The sequence below is a fragment of the Phoenix dactylifera genome, chromosome 17, assembly GCF_009389715.1.
Source record: "Phoenix dactylifera cultivar Barhee BC4 chromosome 17, palm_55x_up_171113_PBpolish2nd_filt_p, whole genome shotgun sequence".
NCBI classification, from domain to species: domain Eukaryota; kingdom Viridiplantae; phylum Streptophyta; class Magnoliopsida; order Arecales; family Arecaceae; genus Phoenix; species Phoenix dactylifera.
The window spans coordinates 11,357,812-11,379,211 of record NC_052408.1 but is presented as its reverse complement, the minus strand read 5'-3'; the positions used below and the strand labels follow the sequence as shown (position 1 = coordinate 11,379,211).

Sequence of the window (21,400 nt, the reverse complement as noted above, 5' to 3'; positions counted from 1 at the left end):
TTCTATGTGTTTTTTTTGGGCTTTTGGGTTTGGAGTAATAAATTAGCAATTCAAGTTTTAAGATTAAAATATTTAAGCTCAAAATTCTAGCCTAGATATTAAATTTCTATGATTTATCCGGTCGAACTGGTTTACCGGGTTTTTGGTTTAGGAGGTATATACTGGATCGGTTGGCTGGTTTCTGGTTCAATCAGTTGACTGGGCTGGTTCGGTCTGGTTCTAACCACAATGTAGTGGGTGGACCGTATCTGGCCCCTCGGTTCACCTTTGCTCCTGCAGTGTCTAAAATCCATATCTAATTATCTAATTATCAGTTGGGTCGGGGTCATTCGGTTCAACGAGGAGACCCGGGGGCAAGACCGTGAGTCAAAGGGTTACTGCTTCTTTTTTGGTTTTTTTTTTGTTTTTTCTGGCTTCTCAATTCTCCTCCTCCTGCTCCTGGGACGGAGGCTAGACTAGGCCAGAAGAGTAATAGAACGTGGCTGGGTCGGAGCGCGGTCGTGCGGGGATTCGTCGGCCCGGGTCATGCCCTTAGCCGGTCAACGATGCGCCTCTCCTTGTGTCCGAAACCATAATAATGGCAATCGATCTTCTCTCTTCCCTCTCTTCCAGTCGGGGATCGACTGCTGCATGCGGCGCGGCTACCCAGGAAGAGGAGGAGGAGGCATCGGATGTTGGTTTCTGCGGCTCCTCTGTCCTCGGGCCCCCTGTCTGCCGGATTTCGATCACGCCGCGCGGATTTATGAGCACGAGGTGTCCCGTTCCGAGGCCGGTAACACTTCTTGACCCACCCCCAAGCAAGCTCAAATCTTTTTCTTTGCCCTCCCCCTTCCCTCTCTCTGCGATTGGGAATTGCGTTCTTCTTTGGGGTTTTAGGGGAGGCGAGATTGGCTAGGGTTTTTTCCTGGAGTTGCTCCCTTTCGAGTTCGGTCAGGGGTTCTAATCTTCGATATAAATTCTTCTTTCTTTCTCCCTTTTTGCCCTAAATACTCCCCTCCCTTCTTTTCTTGGACCGTGTTTTGTTTGATTCGTTAAAGATTTCGTTCTTTGTCTTGGGTTTGATTCCTCCTTCCATTACGTTCCTTTCCACTTGGTTGGTGCTTGGATGTCTGGGAATCGCGCCTTTGCCGGTTAGCTCTGGGATTATTTGGGGAAGCGGTCAAAGGTTTTGTTTGGTTTCTTGCTTTTTGTATGAGCTTCTTGGAAGTACTCCCTCTCAGCGCTTTCTTCTTGTTGCCATTTACGAATTTTTCCTTAATCTCGTTCTTTGACAGTTTTGCGATTCATGCATGATCGATGTGATTTCCGTTAGCAATATTCTGATTTCTGCTGCACGTGCAGGGTTTTGCTTTTCCTTTTCTTTCTCTTAAAAATAAAACCCCGCATTTTTGTGATTTTAGAAAGTCTCTTGAAACCATCTACCTTCTGTCTTTGCTTAAATCACCATCCTTGTCATTATTATTATTATTTATTAATATTATTTAGAAAATAAAGCTTTGAATGCAATAATAGATAAAAACTTTTGCTGCCAGAGTGCAGTGCGCATGAAGAAATATCCAGATGATATAGTTGGCAAAGCATGAAAGTAGTGTTAGTTTACGCTAATGCTATGGCCAAATGCCCCCATCAGCAAAGACTTAACAGAAGCCGCACGGATGCAAGTAACTCTTCAGTATTCTAAGCCCTAGTGGCAAATTGGCCACTCAAATTTATCACCTATATCGTTTCTTCAATTATTCAGGAATGATGACTTATTTTTGTTGTCAGTATTTCAGAAGATGGTATAAATGGACTTAATACACCGAAGTCTTTTTGTGTTAAATTGTTATGGGTTCGATATTGTGCTTATATTTGTAAAGCTTTATCAGGGGGTTCTCAGCCCGTTTTCCGATGGCTTGCTGTTTTTTATTTTCGTTCTTTGTTATTAAATGAAAACATTGTTTAGGATTAATCTTCTCTTGTTGCAAGTTGCAGCTGTCATCATTGCACATACTTCCTGCTCCTTCTGCTGTCTCTTTTGCCAGTTCTTTCATTTGACATAATCATCATTCTGATGAAGTGTTTTTTGGCCTTTTTATTGTGTAGATATAGCTGGACCAGGAAGGATGGGAATGGCATGGACTTACAGATTTGCCATGTTACTGATATTTCTTTCGTTGGGTATGTCTGTGTGTAGCTTCTGCTTCTGCCATGTTACAGATCTGCTTATACTTCTTCTTTTTCTCAAGCTTTTTTTATATACTTATTTTTTCATCTTTGACATTTTCAACCATTTTTTCTGCTCTCTTAATTTGATCTATTTTTTAATTGCATAATGTAGCTTTCTTTAATATCTGATTGTAGCATCATGCGAATAATGTATCCCAGTTTTTCTTTGAGCGCAAAATCATTATTTTTCTTGCTACTCTGTGAACTTGTGTCACATCCTGTAGTTTCCCTTCAAACTTACCAGCTAATAGAGTACTTATTAACTAGACATATCTATTGGACTGGTTATGCCTTTAAACTATATCTTTATCTGTTTTTTTTTTCTTTCATACTATTGATCTTCTCTATATCACTTTTATGTCAAACCTGGAGAAATTTCTTATTGTCGAGTAATATCTATATTCTGTACTAGAATTTTCCCTACATCATATCATTTAAGCTGAAACTTGACAAAATTGTCAGGTTCACAAAGAGTAGTTTGAAACACGTATACTTTTTAGTTGGTCTTGAAATTACTGCAACCTCAAAATAGTTAGGTTAAGAAAGACTTTTCTGAAATACGTTTACTTTTTATATAGTCTTGAAAATTAATCTAAACCTTAAAAGTCTCTTTATGGATGACTGATTTCAGACAATCCAGTAGTTCAATATTAGCAATATGAGTGTACACCATTAAGTCTTGAAACCTGCACTTTCTCAATTACTTTCTTTCAAACTCTTACTTTACATGAAATTGACATTCTGATTTCTTAGAATGCTTGGATCGTGTTTCACCAGTCGGTGGTGAGTCATACATGATGCATATATGATAAGTGGACTAATGAATGTTGGAATTTCTATGATTGTCCAGTTTCTACTTTATCACCGGTTTCTAGCAATGGAAATGATTACTTCCACTGTGAAAGCATAGTTAGGAATTGGGCAGATTTTTCAAGTGAAAGTGGAATCCGAGAAGATAAATCAACTCTAAAGGATTTGTTATTCTTTCTACATGTTCCCAGGACTGGTGGGCGTACATATTTCCACTGGTAAATGGTTCGAGCATTGTTGTTGATGGTTGAAATCTGTGCCTTTTTTTTTATTTTTCAATTCCAAGAAGACTGTGCCAGATCATGATATACCTTTGTACCAACACTGTACTGACATATACTGTAATTATGCATGACAGCTTCTTGAGAAAGCTTTATACAAGTGCTCAAGAATGTCCACGCTCCTATGACAAATTGCGTTTTGATCCCAGGTAATTATGCCTGATCTGCACTACATTATAATTAAAATCTTGATTGACATTTGTTAGCTCTATATGTCAAAAGGATCTGTTCAGTTGATGCAGTTTTAGTATTCTTGTCTCAAAGTAGTCAACATGCTCCTTTACCATTTTACAAGCTTGTTTCTGACAGCCTGGGGCAATTCAGGTCAATCAATTCTCGTAAAAAAAACAAAGAAGCTGGAATGCATGGAAGCATCTATTGGAGTTATCTTAAAAATGCAAAAATAAGAGGCGATATCTATTGGTTTATTGGTTGTGTTATAAAGAAGGAAGGCTGGTATGAGCTTAACATGGTTGCAGTTATCTGTGGCAGCAGGACACACTTCATTTGAACTTTGCACTCCTAGATGGCACAAGCCCTATGATGGTTTATTGTTTAGATTGTTAGGCAATATGGAAAGTTCAACCAAACCAGATTAATGTAGTAAAAAGGAAAATGTTGATAGTATGAAGGGTAAAGCGAGGAATTAACATATAAGAGGAGGTGCAAGGGTTGGTTCAATTGAGGGCATTTTGATAGAGAATCAATTTAGAGGGTACGACATGTGCATTTAAAATCTGTAGGGGCTTTAGTTGGAACAGGTGCTTGATTTTATATTCGAGGGTCTAGAAAAAGGTGAGATCATTTATTTAGCATGGACCATAGTTGTGAATGGGAAATATTGTAAACTCACACTAACAATGGAGTTGGTCTTTAAGAGGATTAACTGGTGAAGGATGGTTGGTAAGACCAGCTTCAAGTATTTGAGATAAAGCTTGTTTGTTGTGGTTATAGCTATTGAAAGATGCTTGATATGAGCTCAGAATCATTACGAACTAGATTTTAAATATCAATACCAAACTCCTTACGGATTTTCCTTCTGAATAGTATGGTATTGGTACAGTACTGGCATCAATTATAGATACTGAAATTGAAGGCATTAAAATGATTGAAAATCCATGGGAACTGACTGCTACAGTCAGTAGGTACCGTTGGTATGCATTTGGTATGGCCAGAACATTACCAATACAGCTGATTTCAGCATCTTGACACCTGTTTTGGTGCTGGTTTTATGTCAGAATGGTATTGTAGAAATGTCACCATACTGATCCATCGGTTTTTGAATCCATGATTAGGTACAATTGTTGAATGAGAGATTAGAGCTGGTGCATCGCCCGAGATACAATATTTTGGCTACTTTGTGTTTGATGTACTTTGACTTAAACATTGCCATGCTATTCTTCACCATAGTTGCAACTTTGTTATGTAGGGAACCTTTCAACAGAGTGGGATGATTCTGAATCATCGAAAATGTAGAAACTGCCATAAGAAATTCAGTGGCATTAAAACTAAAAAAGTACTAGATAAATAATTCAAAATACTGATATATTTTTTTGTACTTACATCATGAAGAACAAGTATGGAGAAGAGGAAAAAAAGCAGTAACGATAACTAAAAATAGCATCAACTGTCATAGAATCCAAGAGTATTACTACTTGAATGGTCCTGACATTTGAAATGCTTCAACGTATATGCTGAACAAAGAATAATCTTTTGATCAATTGGTGTTTCTTCCAATAATTCAGAGAATGCTAGCAGATTGGCTTCTTTATTTTGAAATTTAGGCCTCATATGCTTCAGTTATCTTCTTCTTCTGTTATTCTAGGTTTGGGAATTATACTTTAATGTATATGGCTATACCATTGAGTGTTTAGACTGATAAACTTAATTTGTTTCTGTCTAGCAAACCAAATTGCAGGCTGATGGTTACTCATGATGACTATAGTTTGATGTCCAAACTGCCCAAGGACAGAACCTCAGTGGTAACAATTCTAAGAAATCCAATTGATCGTGTATTTAGTACATACGAATTCTCTGTGGAAGTTGCAGCAAGGTTTCTTGTGCATCCAAATTTAACTTCAGCAACACAAATGTCTGGACGATTACGCCCTAAAACTCGTGGTGTAAGCACATTGGATATATGGCCTTGGAAGTACTTGGTTCCTTGGATGAGGGAGGACTTATTTATCAGGGTATATTTACATTTTAAATTCGATTTTTTCCCCATTGCTGGTAACGTTCCCTATGGAGGGTGAGTTTGCTTGCCTAATTTTGATAATGCGTGAAATGGTGCTTAGGAAATGTCTGAGACCAAAAATACAATTATTCTTTTGTTTGTGTGGTAATCTCATGTGATCGTCCAATCTCCTATTTTCTTCTCCATCTTCTCTCTTCTCGCTAATCCTTCAGGTTTTCCTTCACTTTACTATATCATCTTCCTATTTTTCCTTTTAATCTTTTTTGAATATATTTAGAAGATGTCTGATCAATATTATGCACAACTTGGTTGAAAACCTTGTTCCAGTACTTTGATATAACTTGATTATCTGTTGTTCTGCTAATCCATAGATTTTGTGGAATTTACTATTGGGCCACACTTGTGTACGTGGTAACTATAGCTAGACTGCCTGAAGAAATTGGAGTTGCATCATTATTATATGAAATATAATTTTTATAGCCATCACTTTTCTGATCGCAAAGTAGATGTCATGAGGTTTTTAGTTTCTCTTTTACTATCGACTAACTTTTTTTTTTTTAAATAACCTAGAGGGATGCTAGGAAACTTGGGAAGTTTAGAGAGCTTAGTGAAGCCCATGATTCATACAATATGGAAGACATGGTTATGCCTTTGCATGAGTTTATCAATGATCCTTTAGCTCATGAGATCATTCACAATGGAGCCACCTTCCAGGTATGATAACAGTTTTCCAATAATTAGCTTCTCTCTTTTTAATGCTGCATCTTCTTGTAGAGTCTACACTGATATCTCAACTGAAGTAGAAATTTTCATAAATTGTCCTATTAAGATTAGCCCTATTGGGGGTGGTGCCTTTTTTCCCTCCGTGTGTGCATACGTGTGTGCATTTTGTACCAGTGAAGTACTCATGTGATTGTAATAGCTTTGCTTATTTCTTTGTTCAATAGTAGCATTTTGAATTCATGTTATTGTCTAAAAAAAGGTGTTTTCAAAATTGATGAAATGCCTGAGGAGTCAATGTTGATCGAGTCAGATCAATTTATCAATTTCTAGGTCCCTGTTCTGTAACACCTCTAATTTTGCATTATGCATTCTATAATTGGAAATACTTTCAGCCTTCTTTCACTTATGAGATTGCATTTGTGAAATACAAACAGAATAAGCTAGATGGCAATAGGAATATTCACATGAAATGGCAATAGGAATAATCACACTGAACACTGGAATTTTAATATGATTCAGCTTCTGCGGTGCTGGCCTTAGAACACAGCATGTTCGTGAAGTATTTGTTTGTGCACAAATGCTTAAAATCCTTAACTTTCCTATAAACCCTGACTTACTAAAATCACAATACCCCAGTGAATGTAGGACGTTGCCTCATATGTATTTGTTAGTTTTACAATTTTTGTCTTTCAAAAGAAACACCACCACCTTTCATAAATATATGTTTCGTTTGCTGTCTATACTTCTTCCTTTACATCAACAGGTAGCAGGGCTTACAAACAACTCTTGTTTAACGAAATCACATAAGGTGCGTCGTTGTGTGAGAAAGCACCCAGAACTTGGCCATTTTGTACTTGAGGTTGCTAAGGTACATAGAAATAAACAATGCCTTACATTGTACACTCCAATCTTTGTTGATCAAGGTGCAAGTTACCAGCTTATGAATCCTACAGAGTAGATTGGATCATATGTTATATATTGGCCTTACTGAAGATCACAAGAAATCTGCTACAATGTTTGCCAATATGGTTGGTGCTCAAGTGCTTTCCCAATCAGAAGCCTTAAACTCTAATATGGAACAGGAGGCATCCAATACTACTGGTATGTTTGCTGCGAGAGTTACATTGATAGTTCTTTCTTCATGCCTGCATTAGAATTCTGTATAGATTTACATATGGCATGCAACAATTATAAAAGCCGTAATAATGTATATTTATGCTATTCTCTCTCTTTCTCTCTCACATGCACACACACCCTACAGTTGCATTCAAGCGGTGCATGTGAATCCATGTCTGAAATATTTGCATGCATGTTTGATGTTATCAGGATATTGTGAAGGTGATTGCATGCATATTTGATGTTACCAGGATATTGTGAAGGTGATTGCTGGATTTTATTTTATTTCCAATCTTGTTCGGCTTTTATGTTAGTTTTATGTTGTGTTTTCTGTTCAGTGTGTTCTTTTATCATAAAGTTGAAATTGGGTGACCTACTTTTAATTTTGAGGGTCTAGATTAATTATAGGGTGGAAAGTTAAAAAGTGGCATCTCTGCAATCTTTTCAGTTGTGATCTCATTGCTGAGCTGGATAATAGAGCATAGGGAAGATCTTGAGAGAATGGTAGATGGATGCTCAACCCCCTCATGAGTCTGCTCACCCCTTACTGACCTCTCCTCTTATCTCCTAGTTGCTTCGAGGTTGGTCACTCATTGAGGCACTTTAGGGATTTTTTTCCTTATATTTTGTTAGTTTATATTTAATTTGGAGAATAAAAGAGTATTCTTTGTCCTTTTGGAGCAACATTTGTGCAGATTTTCCTTCTTTTGCCTGCTAAATCTTCTCATTCCTCGGTGTATTCCTTCCTTTTCTAACTATTTCATTTCTCTCAGAACTTGCTATTATTACTTCTATAACTTAATTTCAGACCAACTTTGAAATTGATTCAGCAATGGAACAATTCAAATAATCTCATTCACACAGGGCTACATCAATATCTTTTAGTGGGATATTTACCTAGTTTCCTTTCGATTTATGAACTCAGCAGGACATGTAGGAATATCTTTAGTTTAGACAGGTGGCTGTATGTATGGATTAGAGACAGGTGGATCTTGAACCTAGAACTCTTTTAATGATGGTTGAATGGTTCAATGACCATTTTATGAGACGGATAATATTCTGTACATTAGCATTGAAGAATTGAAAAGTAAACATAATTTTTACTTTATGTGTGTTTCCCTCTTTGCAGAATTGAGCTCCGCTTTTCCAGATCCCGAGACTGATGGATCAAATCAGGTTCAGGTAATTCTCGATGGATTCACTATGTGCCATGAACATGATCATGTCTTGGAGTAATTCTCAACAATTGTTTCTCACACCCTTTGTTTTCATGATAGCATAGCACCAACAGCCAACACGAAGGCAAGGTTCCTTCTCCATCGGATGTTGAACCAGCAAAAGAAAATGTAACAGAAGTTTTGATGTTCATTTTATATGATTATAATATCGACCCAATATCTATTGATTTTTCTTTGATTAAAAGATTAACCTTATTGTTTTTCTCATCTTTATTTATATTTAATCTCTTTCCTTTTTAGCTGATGTTTTATTTTGATCTACATCAGATGACAGTTGGAAAGCTGATGGAAGCTTATGAAGCATGCATTTCTACTTTACGAAAATCTCAAGCAAATCGGCGTACTATGTCTTTGAAAAGAATTGCTCCTGCGAATTTTTCAAAGGAGGTAAGGTGCTGAAGGCAGTCCATAGGAGATTTGGGAGTCGGAATTATATACATATATTTTTCTTTTTAGACAATACATTACATTAGCTTGTATTGGTGTGAACTAATGGTAATTTGCAAGCTCTCTGAAAACCGCTCCCCCAAACATGACAGAAAAGTTCTGCTTTACATATTTTATTTGATCAGCAAATTGGGGTATAGTCCACCGGTTGCACCACTCTATACAGGTGGAGGTTCTGGGGTTGAATCTCAGTGGTGTTGGTTTCCAAGTAGTTGAGAGAGAGAGAGAGAGAGAGAGAGAGAGAGAGAGAGAGAGTATTTCTACTGGAAACTCCCCCTTCCAGTATCCTGATGACTTATTTTATCATTCTGACTGCAATATGTTCACTACATATCGTGGAACCGCCATTGACATGAGATTGTTAAATATGGGAGATACCTTCCACAATTTGAACTTTTTCAGATGGTATTACATGCGCATCGAGACTTAATTTTCTACCTTACATATGCATAGATAAATGCTTGTGTGCGTGCATGTGCATGTGTGCACCTGCTACTCTTTCTTTATACAGCATTATTTCAAATAAGAGCATGTTGTGCCTATGGTCTAATGGTCAGCATATTGGCATTTGTGTAAATTTGATCGTCAAATTTGGATGTGAACTGGCAATTGCTTCTACGATTATTAATGCAGATTGCTCTAAGGAAATTTTAATAGGAATTGGCATTTTATTGCTTTATTTTGCAAGGAGTCTAATATTTATTCACTTGGTTTAGAAATGGTTACATTTTTTGTGCAATTGAATGTGGAAATTGGATTTTGCAGGCACGTCTCCTGGTTCCTGAAACAGTTGTGCAGCAGATTTTATCACTCAACAGTCTTGATGTGGAACTTTATAAGCATGCCCAGGAGATCTTCATGCAGCAGCAGAAACATCTGACACAAAGTGCTCCAGAAATTTTCATGCAGCGTCAAGGACAGCCGATGGCTGAAGGGGTCAGTCCTACCTCATACTAGAATTCATATTTACAAGCAGTAAACCTTGTTCCTTGTATATTATCTCACTCAAAGTTTTACAGAAGTGGCCTCAAGTTTGCTAAACAAATTGAGGTTGTATTCATTGGCTTGGTTCTCTCTTATTTTGCAGCAGATGTCCTATTTTGTAATTTAGAAAAGATGCTGAACTGTAGAAGTAACCTTGATTTCCAATGTGTGTCGAATTGTCTTCTGAAAGTTGCTGTAGAGTCTGTAAAGAAAAAGGATCAAGTTAAAATTTACACAATATGAAGCTTGCTGCAATGCTTGTATGTTTTGTGTAATACAGATCAATTTCTAAGGTACTAGAATTAGTAGTTATGATACTCATCATAATTGAATTTGCCAACTATTCATCAGTTGAATAAATGGTTGTCAATATATTCCAAGTACTTTATTTTTCGGATTTTCACAAACTTTCAACTACATGAATTTATAATTTACAGCTTTTTTGTGGTGTTTACTCAGTAATTTAGCTTTTGATTTTCTTTATTTTTCTTTCTTTTTTTTTTTTTGCTGCTGTTTGACATTGTTGATCTTGTCTCCTGCTTTTGTTGTCTTCTACATGTACTGCTTTAGCAACAATGCAAGAAATAGTAATATATGGCACCTGAAACTTTTATTTTTTCAATTGTTCCTTGTTCTTCCTGAACTGTTCAGTGAATTCTGCTTTTTCTGAACCTAACTTTTATTGTTTTAATTCTCCCCAATTCTTCCTGTATTATTGGTGAATTATATGTTTTCTGATTCTTCAATTTTTGAGCAACAGTAATGCCAAAGGTTACATATTTTATTATGACCTAAGTGTGTTGACACAATTTTCTGATGGATCTAGTATGTCAGTTTTACCTGTCACATTGTTTAAGAACTTAGTCTATAAATAAAAGCCTAGAATAAAATGAGAAATTCAACATTCCTCATGCTTAATATTCTTGTCTCTCTCTCTCTCTATCTCTCTGCGTTGTTGCAGGAACAGCAGAAGAATATGCATGACATTTTATATGGATGCTCGCCCTGGAGGATTGTTTTGTTAGCTGTAGCAGTCCTTTTAGTCGTCGTTCTTGTTGTACTGGTTGTATCTACAAGAGGAAGGACGTCTAAACTGAAGGTATGAAAGATGATATTATCGAGTTTTCTTTAAAAAAGAGAATGATATGTTGACAGCTGTTTGTATATGAAATGGACGTTAAGAAGGCAAATGGGAAGCATTGCCTTCTGGTTTTGGGACAGCCGTCTATTTTGTTGGCAGACGAGCAGGAAGTTGCGACTTGGGTTTCGGAATCATTGTCATCTCTGATGGGTTTTATTCTGTTAATCCTTTTTTTATTATAGAAAAAAATCCTGCAATCGTTGCCTATGATCTGTTGATTTAGGCTCTCCGGATGTCAGAACGTATTAACTATCGACAAGATGTGCGCCGCAACAGCAAGTCACACGAAACAAAGCTGGGTTATTTGGATGTTGGAATCAAATATTCGTCGTTTGTGAAATTTAGTACAAGAAAGGGGGAGTGCGGTAGAGAGAGAGAGAGAGAGAGAGAGAGAGAGAGAGTTGTGAGTAGGGAACTTTCAATTTCCATGGCTTCAGATTTTCTTGGACAAAGACAAATCACCTTTTAACTAGTTTATCTCTAAAATCCAGGATCTATGGCTCTATAAACCAGGATTAACGTTTACTCTGTTGCCGTGCCATTCACCGCTAGAATGTAAGCAACCCATGTTACATTCCATACCGTAACACAATGATCTGTCCTCCTTGCATCCAAACAGCCCCTTCGCAGCCCTAGGTTTGGCTATAACCAAGCTCTTGGATCGCCTATGGTCCGAGATCGAGACTTGGTGGATTTATTTTCTTTCGGCAGATGGAGGAACATTATTTGATTACTACGAAAGGAAATTTCGTGCAGGTATTCGTTCTCAAACTCAAAGGTCGCAAAGTAGAACCTAGCTTGAGTTTGGAGCTGGATCATGAAACCGGTCGGATGGATGTATTTTGGTGAATTTTTATATCAGCAGTGCAGTCGACTGAGATAACTGAAAGAAGTCATACCGTCCGACAGATAATATGTTTGCGTACAAAATGACAATCTTTTTATATAGCTTCTGATGTTCATAGACATTGGGCAAACACCTTCTGACCCTCATAGACAAACCTTTTACATAACTTTTTGAAAGCAACGTTGTTCCACCAATCTTGCCGACCTTAAATCTAATTTCTTCAAGAGGCTGTCTCTCATACCAAACAATTTCCGGAGAGAGAAAATAGGATATCCTTAAGTATTAATTTGTAAACTAATCCACTGAATGACCAGTTAAGCTTGAACCATCGAGCCACCCACTTGGTTTCATATGACATAATTGCAGTTATGAAGTCTCTTAATCGACTAATTACCTGGCAATTAGAGCACCTTCTTGGCACTGGGACAAGTGGCTCGATGGACTCATGGGGCCAAAGCCACGTGATGCGACGTGCGGAGGGAGAGGAGCACATTCAGCAAGCAGCGGCACATGCCGGGGGGGGGGGGGGGGGGGGGGCCTTCAAGCGATGGTGTAACAACGAAAGATTTATTAAAGTTCGTCGGCGGCAGCCATGGGAAACTGCCAACGTTATCAAGATATCCCTGATTTCTTCTTTTAACCAAGGGGTGTCTGTTTCGTGCATTTATGTTTGCATGCCCACAGCAGCCCATAGTGAAGTTGGTTTTCCGTCTTTCTTACTTTTTTCCCGCAAAAATGTTTCCCCTAATCCGGTTCATAAACTTTGGTTATTGCTAATCTCAGAATATGATAGATGACTGATTCATTTGAGATTGGGGGACCCAAATAATAGGAATACAAGATTAATATACGATGACAGTAAAATCAGCTACACCATGTCACCATGATGACAAATATCCAAAGTAATGATTGTTTATAGGAAACAATATCATTCGACAAACATGATAATTTGGTAATATCTAGAGGAAAAGATTAACCATATCTCAGAACTTCAAAATGAGAGGATAGATTAAAAACAGTGCTCATAATTTTTAAGAAACAATCCAAAATTGTTATACTCATCATAATTATCCTACAAAAGCCTTGCAAGCCCCTGATAGGTAATGCTTCAAAGCCTCAGTCAAATGCTACAAGGGTCGGGAGTTTGATGGTTTTCTAATTGAATAACTGCTCCGCAAAGCTATAAAATGACCTCTTCAACCTTCTGAGATCAGAATTATGATTTTCTAATTGATAGATCAATGTGCAAATAAGCAATGCAAGCAACGAAAAACAGGAAAACTGCAGATACCAACATCAAGGGCTCAGCAAGCATGAATATTGGATTGAAGTCATAGTAGACCTGCAGTGAAACAAAAAAACATAAACAGAATATTATAAAATGAAGGCAAATACCATGAAGCAAAGAGAGCACCAATATGTTGTCCAACAAAAAGATAGTGATTGAGTTATTGATGATGAAAACAATCTAAAAGGACATTCAGAGATTGAAATGACAAATGGGACACCATTAATACAAGTCATGCACAAGAAACATCCAACTGTATGCAACGAGAACAAAAGGTATGAAAAGAACATTTTGCTGTTAAACTGAGTCATCCATGCAAACATATGCATGGATTGTCCCACAAATTTTTTTTTCTTCTCTTTTTTTTGGAGGAGAGGGTGAGGCGGAGGAGGGTGAACGGTTTTGAAATTTGAGCATTTCCATGGCATCGTGCATTTGTGGACAAATATAAAGTACCCCTTTTGAACCACAAGGAATCAGACTTCAGCTTTAGTACTTGTTCAAATACTCTTTTTTTTAAAAAAAAATATAGCAATACACGGACTTTCCCATTGGCTTCATCAAGCTTGGGGGGGAAAAAACAGTAATGGTTGTCCTTAACCAAGTGAAATTTATAAAATTCAGTTTACATAAAATGTGCTAAAGACCTACCTGGAAAGGGATATTGTGCTCTGGTACTATATTTCTCTTTTTGAGAACCATTGTAGTCCTCCCAACAACATCAAGATATGCATAAGTCGTCTGCAGTTGTTACACAAATAATAAAATCTGTCTGATCAGCAGAAAGGTGTTGCTGGGAAAGCATGCAATACTGACAAAATTGTAAAGAACAACTATGAAAAATATGTAACAGATTCTGGTTCCAGATATTTAAATTTTTTACAGGACACTAGTATTTGGTACACATGCAATAACATGAGACAAATTCAAGAGAAAGGAGAACTAGATGTTTGTGAATACATGTTTGTGCGTGAGTTCTTTTCTAAACATGCAAATCATTTTCCATGAAGTATGCGATTAATTCTAGATAAAAGATAGAGAAATTTTTGATTGATGATTGTGGTCACATCCACTGAAATGCATGTCACTCATTCAAGTGGAAGGAGTATCTAGTGAGTTGCTGCAATTCCATCACCCCCAAAAAATGTCCTTGATAAGTTTATTTTTTCCCATAAGATCATAATTTATGTGGAAAAAAGCCCAACTTGTTTGGTGCCATTGGAGAAATGATCACTCTTTAAAGCCACAGCTTAAATTTTTACGTGCACAAAAAGCGGCCATATTGTTGTGACTGCAAAGTGAGTCCAAGACCAAGAGCCAATGCAATCATGTTTCCACTAATTAAGAATCGCCAGAATATTCAACTACTACTTATAGAAAGGAAAAATAGATACAGAAAAAAGAAAAATAAATCAGTAACTGTATTTATCTCTGTCAATTAGTGACAACATTTTCAATCGAGAGCCCCTGCTTGCACGATAGCCTCAAAAATCAAGCATTAGCATAACGGAAGAACTTTTTCATTGCTAAGTTGTGGATGATTCTTTCAATCTCCAGCTTGTAATCATTGTCAAACAACGATATAGACATCTCAACTCAGCTATTAGTTTGGAAAGGAACTACATGTAATTACCTCAAGTTGTTGATTTACTGGAAACGGAACCGCAGATGATGGATTTTTGGATCCCTCAGGAAGCACCACCTGAAGTAACAATCTTACTGTCAATAGTTTCAGAAGGCAGTTCAGTCAACCATGCACACATGCATCACTAACAATCACCAATTTGTTCCTTTACATAACCGCTGATCACTAGTCTACTTTGAAATTCTTTTCATCATAAATGGCCCTGTCCATGTGGACCCAAGACTTTTTGAGACATTTTCCCCCTTTTCTCATTTTATAAGAACTCTTCCTACATGTTGCATTATTGCATTTCTCACTCAAGAAACAATCAAAAACTAAGAAATTTCTGGATATTGGTTATAGTATATAGAGCAATGCACAAGTAAGAAAGTGAGTATTCAGTGGAAAGTCATGGGCAAAGGCTCCAAATAATAACATGCGCTCAGCATATAGATATACAAGAATGAAAACTACAAGATTCTAGACATAAGAACAAGACTGATTCATTTTTTTGCCAATACCTGGCAATGATCTCAAGCTTCATCATCAGGACTAACAGTATTTAGAAGACAAAATTGTTGCAGGAACTGCTAAAATAAACTTCATTATATTGCTATTTAATCCTCAAAGAAATAGATGGCTATCTAGCCTGCAGTGGCAATTTGTAAATTTGGATGATAATATTTCCAGTTGAATTGATCTCTATGAAATGATTTCAATCTCCAGGTGTTTTTTAATAATTGTCCCTCATAATCAGGGCAGACATTGAAAGAAAAGTTTTCAACTGCTAGTTTTAATAGAGGATGCAATCCTCAAAGTAACAGAGAGAATGATCCTGTAAATACAATGAGTATAGAGTAGTGTGCTGGTTGTAGCTATGCTTACTTGATGGAAATTTTATTATGTTTTTACTGCCACAATTACACATCCAATATACCATATATGTTATGAATCTTCATAATATAAAACTTGAAAAAAGCTAGAGGCATGATAATACATCCTTGAACTCAAACCTGTCGAACTTACTTTAATGGTTAGCTCATCTACCACAGTTTCAAGGAGAGGGCATCCAAAACTGAAGTTCAGGTAATGCTTGCCATCAGGTGATTTGAAAAGGAAATCTTGCAATGGGAGCCCATAACCAATGACAAAAGTGGCCTTCCAACCTCCAAATAATGGATATCGAGGTTCTATTTCTAGTTCTGACTGCAAAATCAACACAAGATGAGAAAATAATTTATTGGCACCAGAGTATTACAAACTTGTCAAGAAATCACATTCATAGAAGCTTTCATTACTCTTTACAGCCCCAAGTGCATTCTCAAAATACTTCATAGATCATGTTTTCTTGTATACATATAAATAAACAAATATATGTGCATATATTACATAGTACATATCTATGTACATACATACATACATACATTTATGTATGTATGTACATATGTATATATGTATGAACCAATCTAAACAATTCTTAGGGAAATATAGTAACCATAAATGAGTGTGCATGCATGTGAGAGAGAGAGAGAGAGAGAGAGATTACATAAACAGTCTTGCGACAAGTTACATAAAGTAGACATATCATTTTCTGTACCTTTTGAGAACCAATACGCAAATGTGATGATGAGATATTACCAATCTCATCACGATAATAAACCGAGTGAACTCGAGGGGGAAGCCTTGCAAGAAGATGCTTAAATGAAGAGACACCGCTAATAGATGGCCTTGATTGATATTCAACCCTAACAAGGATGTTAAGCAAATATATGATAAGCTAGCTACATGTGCAGAAACTACATAAATAAGTCTCCAGACAATATGCATGCTTAGGATAACGCCCTATCAGATATACATAGACATAGATTTGATTAGTTGCATAAGATCCATTTCTAATTTAAATAAACAATGATTCTCACTAAAATCATATGGGTTGATGCAAGATCAAGAAACATGTCAAACAGCAACAAGAGTTCTAGTCATATTGATTTAAATATAAATCACTAAACAAAGGCAATGGATTATATATATTCCCGAGAAATAATCCTATAAAGAAATATTGCCTAAATTAGAAAGTCCATGGGCAAATAAACATTATATCTTTCAAAGTAGTTGAACTTAGGTTGGTTGAGAATCTAATTTCAGTCAATGTTTAGGGAGTTTGATCAATATTAAGTTGGCGGACAGTCCTCAAATTTGCATTTGTTTTTGATATTTTAGAATTTTGGATATTTGTAGTTTGGCCAAATTATATCGAATTCATGAGGTAAACATAGTAAAACATCTGTTCTTTGCAGCAAATTCCACGTTTCCTTTAGTTACCCTATTTGTGTTTATTTTCATAGATTGGGTTCACAAATCACTAGCTTTCAGAAAAAACAGATAGGAAAGCAATAAATGCAAGAAATGAAAGTTCCATGACAAGGTGATACTGATAAAAAACCACATCGCTGAAGATGGCAAAATTATCTTATTTTCTTGACCAATCTGCTTCCCAGAACTTTGATATTATCTGCAGAAGGTGAGGATCTAGAGAGACCTACTTCACAGAAAAAGAACACCGCATATGTCTTTAGTCAGAACAGTGATGAACCTCCTAGAATTGAGCTTAAAAATCATCAACAAAGTTTGATCCTATGATTTATGTCTCTATATCTGAACCGTATAATAAAAGGGGTCTTGGTTTCCTTTACAAACCATTAGGCATGGGAGTTAAATACCCAACAAATCAAACTAAAAAATGTATCATAATGCTTAAGTAGAAAGATTGTACTCACTGATCTTTCTAGACTGGAATTTGGAACTATATTGAAGGAAATTCAGTATCTATCAATCGATTTGGGCCAAAAAATTCTTAATCTTGGAAGACTGTGGAGTAGTTTCTTTATCTCTCCATGCATTCTAAAAGAAAACAGCTTTATATATCATCATGCCACACTAGGATGATGAGGCAGTGCAGCAATATCATACCAGAAGAAAATATAATAAGACTCCATCTGTTTAATTTTACAAGAATTGATTGCTAGAATCAGGGTGGACTCAAGGATATCATATTAGGTTAAGAAAAGGTCAGCGTCACGGTGCAAGTTTATATATTTCACTGACACATGACATGTCTGAATCGAGCTCATTCAACATCCTTGGCTTTGCAACTTAAATTAGTGTCTATCTTGGACACAATGGAAAATGCTTATTTGGTGCCAACCTGAACAAATGTTGACATTTGTTGCTAACAGTTAATGTCAAAAGTGAGCACCTATGGTGCATTTGTGTACTAGCCTCGATCATTTGAGATTCTAAACCTTAAATGGCCTTCCTAGGAAGAGATTGAGTAACATCAGGAGATTGTCAGGTAATCATATGCTAACAGTTACGGGTGGATACAACAGGAGCATGAACAGAAGAGACGAATCAACAGGATCTTTAAAAACAAAACAGTGGAAGTTAAATGAATGTAATAGCACTGGATGGGCTTGGGAAGCCAAGAACTGAACCAACTAGCACATGACATCAGATAAATACTTGTCTGGATCAAGATCACTTACTTAGGTTGATCATTGTGTAAACCTAGAATCGCATAATTTCATGATGACATTGCGTATGTTTCTTGAACTAACCTCGAAAAGACACCTTTGTGTCGCGCACCAGCATGCTTGAGTTTGTAATACTCCCTGACCTGAAGATTTCCCCAATGAGAAATTTCCACCTCACGCACGAGTTCTTCAACAACTGCAAATGGATTGTTGTTCTCGAAGTGTACAATTATTGGAGAATATGAAAATGGTGGAAGATCGTGATAGAGGCCATATCTTAACTCTGTCCCAGCACGGTTAGTAGGATCTACCCTTGTGTAAGATTCCACCTTGTTACTTGGTGTTTTGATATATGTAATCTGCTCCATAACATGATAAGGTGATAGAAGCATTGCACTGTCATGATAGTAAACAAATTGAGTCTCTGACTGGCTGATCTCTGCTGGAAATGGCTCTAGACAATGTGTTATTATGTAGAGCACCTCCAATACTGCTGCCTCACCAGTCTTCAATGGATTACGTAGAGATATAGAGAACAGATGAGCGCCATTTGGTGTATCAGGTAACTCAGTTGGATTCACAGAAAGAGGTACATAAATTTTCTTTTTGCGTTTTCCTTCAGCTGTGGATGCTTTTAGTATTGCCAGGTGTTCAGCATCAGTAGGTGGGAAAGCAAGGAGAACATCGGAAGCTTGAGATGCCCCGACATTTTCCACCTGAGTGAGTTTCATGAAAAGCAGATGTAAATACTAAACAGGAGAAAAGGAATCAAGAGTGACAGCAGAAAACAGGTTCCAGACATGTATAGCCTACTCAAAACTAGGAAGCATAATCAGTGCCTCCCCATTTTCGATAAAATTTGAGGAGACCTCCACCTATCTATGCCGGGTGCAATAGAGAAGATTTGATATGCAATTTTTTTTGCTCCGTATAATAATATCATTTCAAGAGGTACAAAATAATAGATGCTTGTTCACTACAGTAAAACTTTATGAAGGATTCTGATAAACAAGTGCATAAGTTCCTATTATCAGTTCAATGCAAAAGATTAAGCAGAACATAGCAGGTGTGTTTGGAAATGTACCTTCAGAGTTAGGAAAACCCTTACAATGGACGAAGTCAGGTCAATCTGCATCAGCATCAAATGCAAGAATAGTTGAAGTCATTAAATTAGGAATTCGGAATATACCAATATGTCAGGTGACAGGCATGCACATCACATCTTCTCATTACGCTAACACCTTCACCCAAAAAAAACATTCCCACAGACACAAACGGTAAAAAAAAGAAAAAACATTTCAGCATCCATTGTTGCCAACATAACAGTCCAGCAGTGAAGTAAACTCTCATGAAATTTGAAAAAAATGGTTACGCACAAACAAAAACTCCTATTTTTTTCAAAAAAAAATAATTGGATCGATAAAAGGGCTTCACTTCCATCCCGATGAGAAGATACTTCACATTGATATCGCTATTTAAAGAGGAAGCAGTTTAGAATGAGGGATGCCCTATGCTTGGTCGCTGTTAGGCCTATTAAAGAGGTCTCAAAGAATTGATTAGCCAATCACTATAGACCAAATGGGAAAGAAGAAAAAGAGTAAAAAGAAACCTCGTTCCAAGCGAATATATTGCCTGGAAACACAATCAGGATGTTGAAGCCTGCAAAACCTCTTGCCAAGTGCTAACAAGAGAAGGTACCATCACACTGGAAAAGACTAGTGGAGCATAACATCTGGCCAAAGAAAAGCACCGCAACGTTTCTAAAGCAAGACATAAGAGGATCGAAAACGAGGAAAGGACCGAAAACAAAAGGAAAAAAGAAAAAGCTGAAGATATTTAGATTCATTCGCACATATCATACGATTCTGAATCAGACGACTGTAATTCTGAAAAAAGAAAACAGATCTGATAACTCGGAATATCACGGGCATCAGCGCAAAACCTAATTTGAATACTAGCTGTTTTAAGGAAAAGAAAATCCGGTGGGACATAGGAGGGATTGGGGAGCTTACCCGTCTCTCCGCGGAGAGAACTCGGATGTCCGGCGAGGAGGAAGAAGATGAACCCAAGGAGGAGGAAACGAGGAGGAGAAAGAGAAGGACTAGGGTTCGGCGATCCATGTTCCTTTCCCCACGATCCCAAGACAAAGCAGAAGCTCCCCCAGCCCCAGAGTCAAAGCTTGTCTCCTCTTCCCCTGCGGCGTATCCAAGCAGGGCCTAAGACGAGCCTTGTTGGTGTTGCATCGGGCTACAGCCGCGCGCCCTTTTGCAACGCCCTCTCGATTCGCGAGGGTAAGCAGGGAACGAATGAATGGACCTAATAGTTCCACCCTGGGGTGAAATAAATCCACTTTGGATGATGATTTCATCCTATCTCCATGACCGATCCGGTCTACTAATGCTTGTTCCGTTGACACCACTCCACGTTTTATTTTTTTTTTCTTTACTCCTGGGATAGAAGTAGGTAGGGTTTTTTTTTTTTTTTTCTGCTAAAACGAACGTTTTACACCACTTTAGTGTGAATACATTCTAAAAAATCAGAAACAACCGGCTCCTAAAAGCCCTTAGCATTTGTGCCTTAGTGGGTGCCCACCTACCTCTCTAGCTCGACCATGAATTCGGCCAATTACCATGGTTGAGTCACCCTCCATCAAGATGGTGTTGGCTCTCAGCATGCGTCGCACATGGCTGAGAGAGCCCAAATAGCCCTCAACTTTGCTTCAGGCAACGACATATCGAAGATCGGGCTCCCGCCAGCTGCTACAAGTTTGGAATATGGGCCTTTGATCATAAAGTTCGCTCTCCCCTTTTGCCACCATCCATCACACATCCATCAAAGTTAACTTTGAGAAAATTCGAGAGTGGGGGTTCCTAGATGGTGAACGCCATTCGAGACGCTACAGGAGTAGAGGTAGAGTTCTAAGTACCTCGAGCTATCAAGGGTTCTTCAGAAGGACTGAAGTG

At 37.4% G+C, this 21,400-nt stretch overlaps 2 protein-coding genes across 2 annotated transcripts; one reads left to right on the top strand and one right to left on the bottom strand.

Moving 5' to 3' along the window:
- Nucleotides 1-456: 456 nt before the first annotated feature.
- On the top strand, nt 457-11,352 carry LOC103718253 (protein-tyrosine sulfotransferase). Its single transcript, XM_039115027.1, has 13 exons — nt 457-772; nt 2,086-2,160; nt 3,059-3,236; nt 3,377-3,448; nt 5,203-5,491; nt 6,067-6,210; nt 6,983-7,087; nt 7,173-7,320; nt 8,465-8,517; nt 8,613-8,681; nt 8,841-8,960; nt 9,786-9,956; nt 10,966-11,352. Exons 1-13 carry the CDS (start codon nt 526-528, stop codon nt 11,107-11,109), a joined length of 1,815 nt encoding a protein of 604 aa, XP_038970955.1. The 5' UTR covers nt 457-525; the 3' UTR covers nt 11,110-11,352.
- Nucleotides 11,353-12,923: 1,571 nt separating this feature from the next.
- LOC103718254 (dolichyl-diphosphooligosaccharide--protein glycosyltransferase subunit 1B) lies at nt 12,924-20,724 on the bottom strand. The gene is made up of 8 exons (XM_008806983.4): nt 20,450-20,724; nt 19,522-19,566; nt 18,522-19,153; nt 16,502-16,649; nt 15,931-16,110; nt 14,914-14,982; nt 13,932-14,021; nt 12,924-13,334 (listed from the first exon to the last, which is right to left on the bottom strand). The coding sequence occupies exons 1-8, from the start codon at nt 20,555-20,557 to the stop codon at nt 13,209-13,211; spliced, it is 1,398 nt and encodes a 465-aa protein (XP_008805205.1). The 5' UTR covers nt 20,558-20,724; the 3' UTR covers nt 12,924-13,208.
- Between the last annotated feature and the right edge of the window lie 676 nt (nt 20,725-21,400).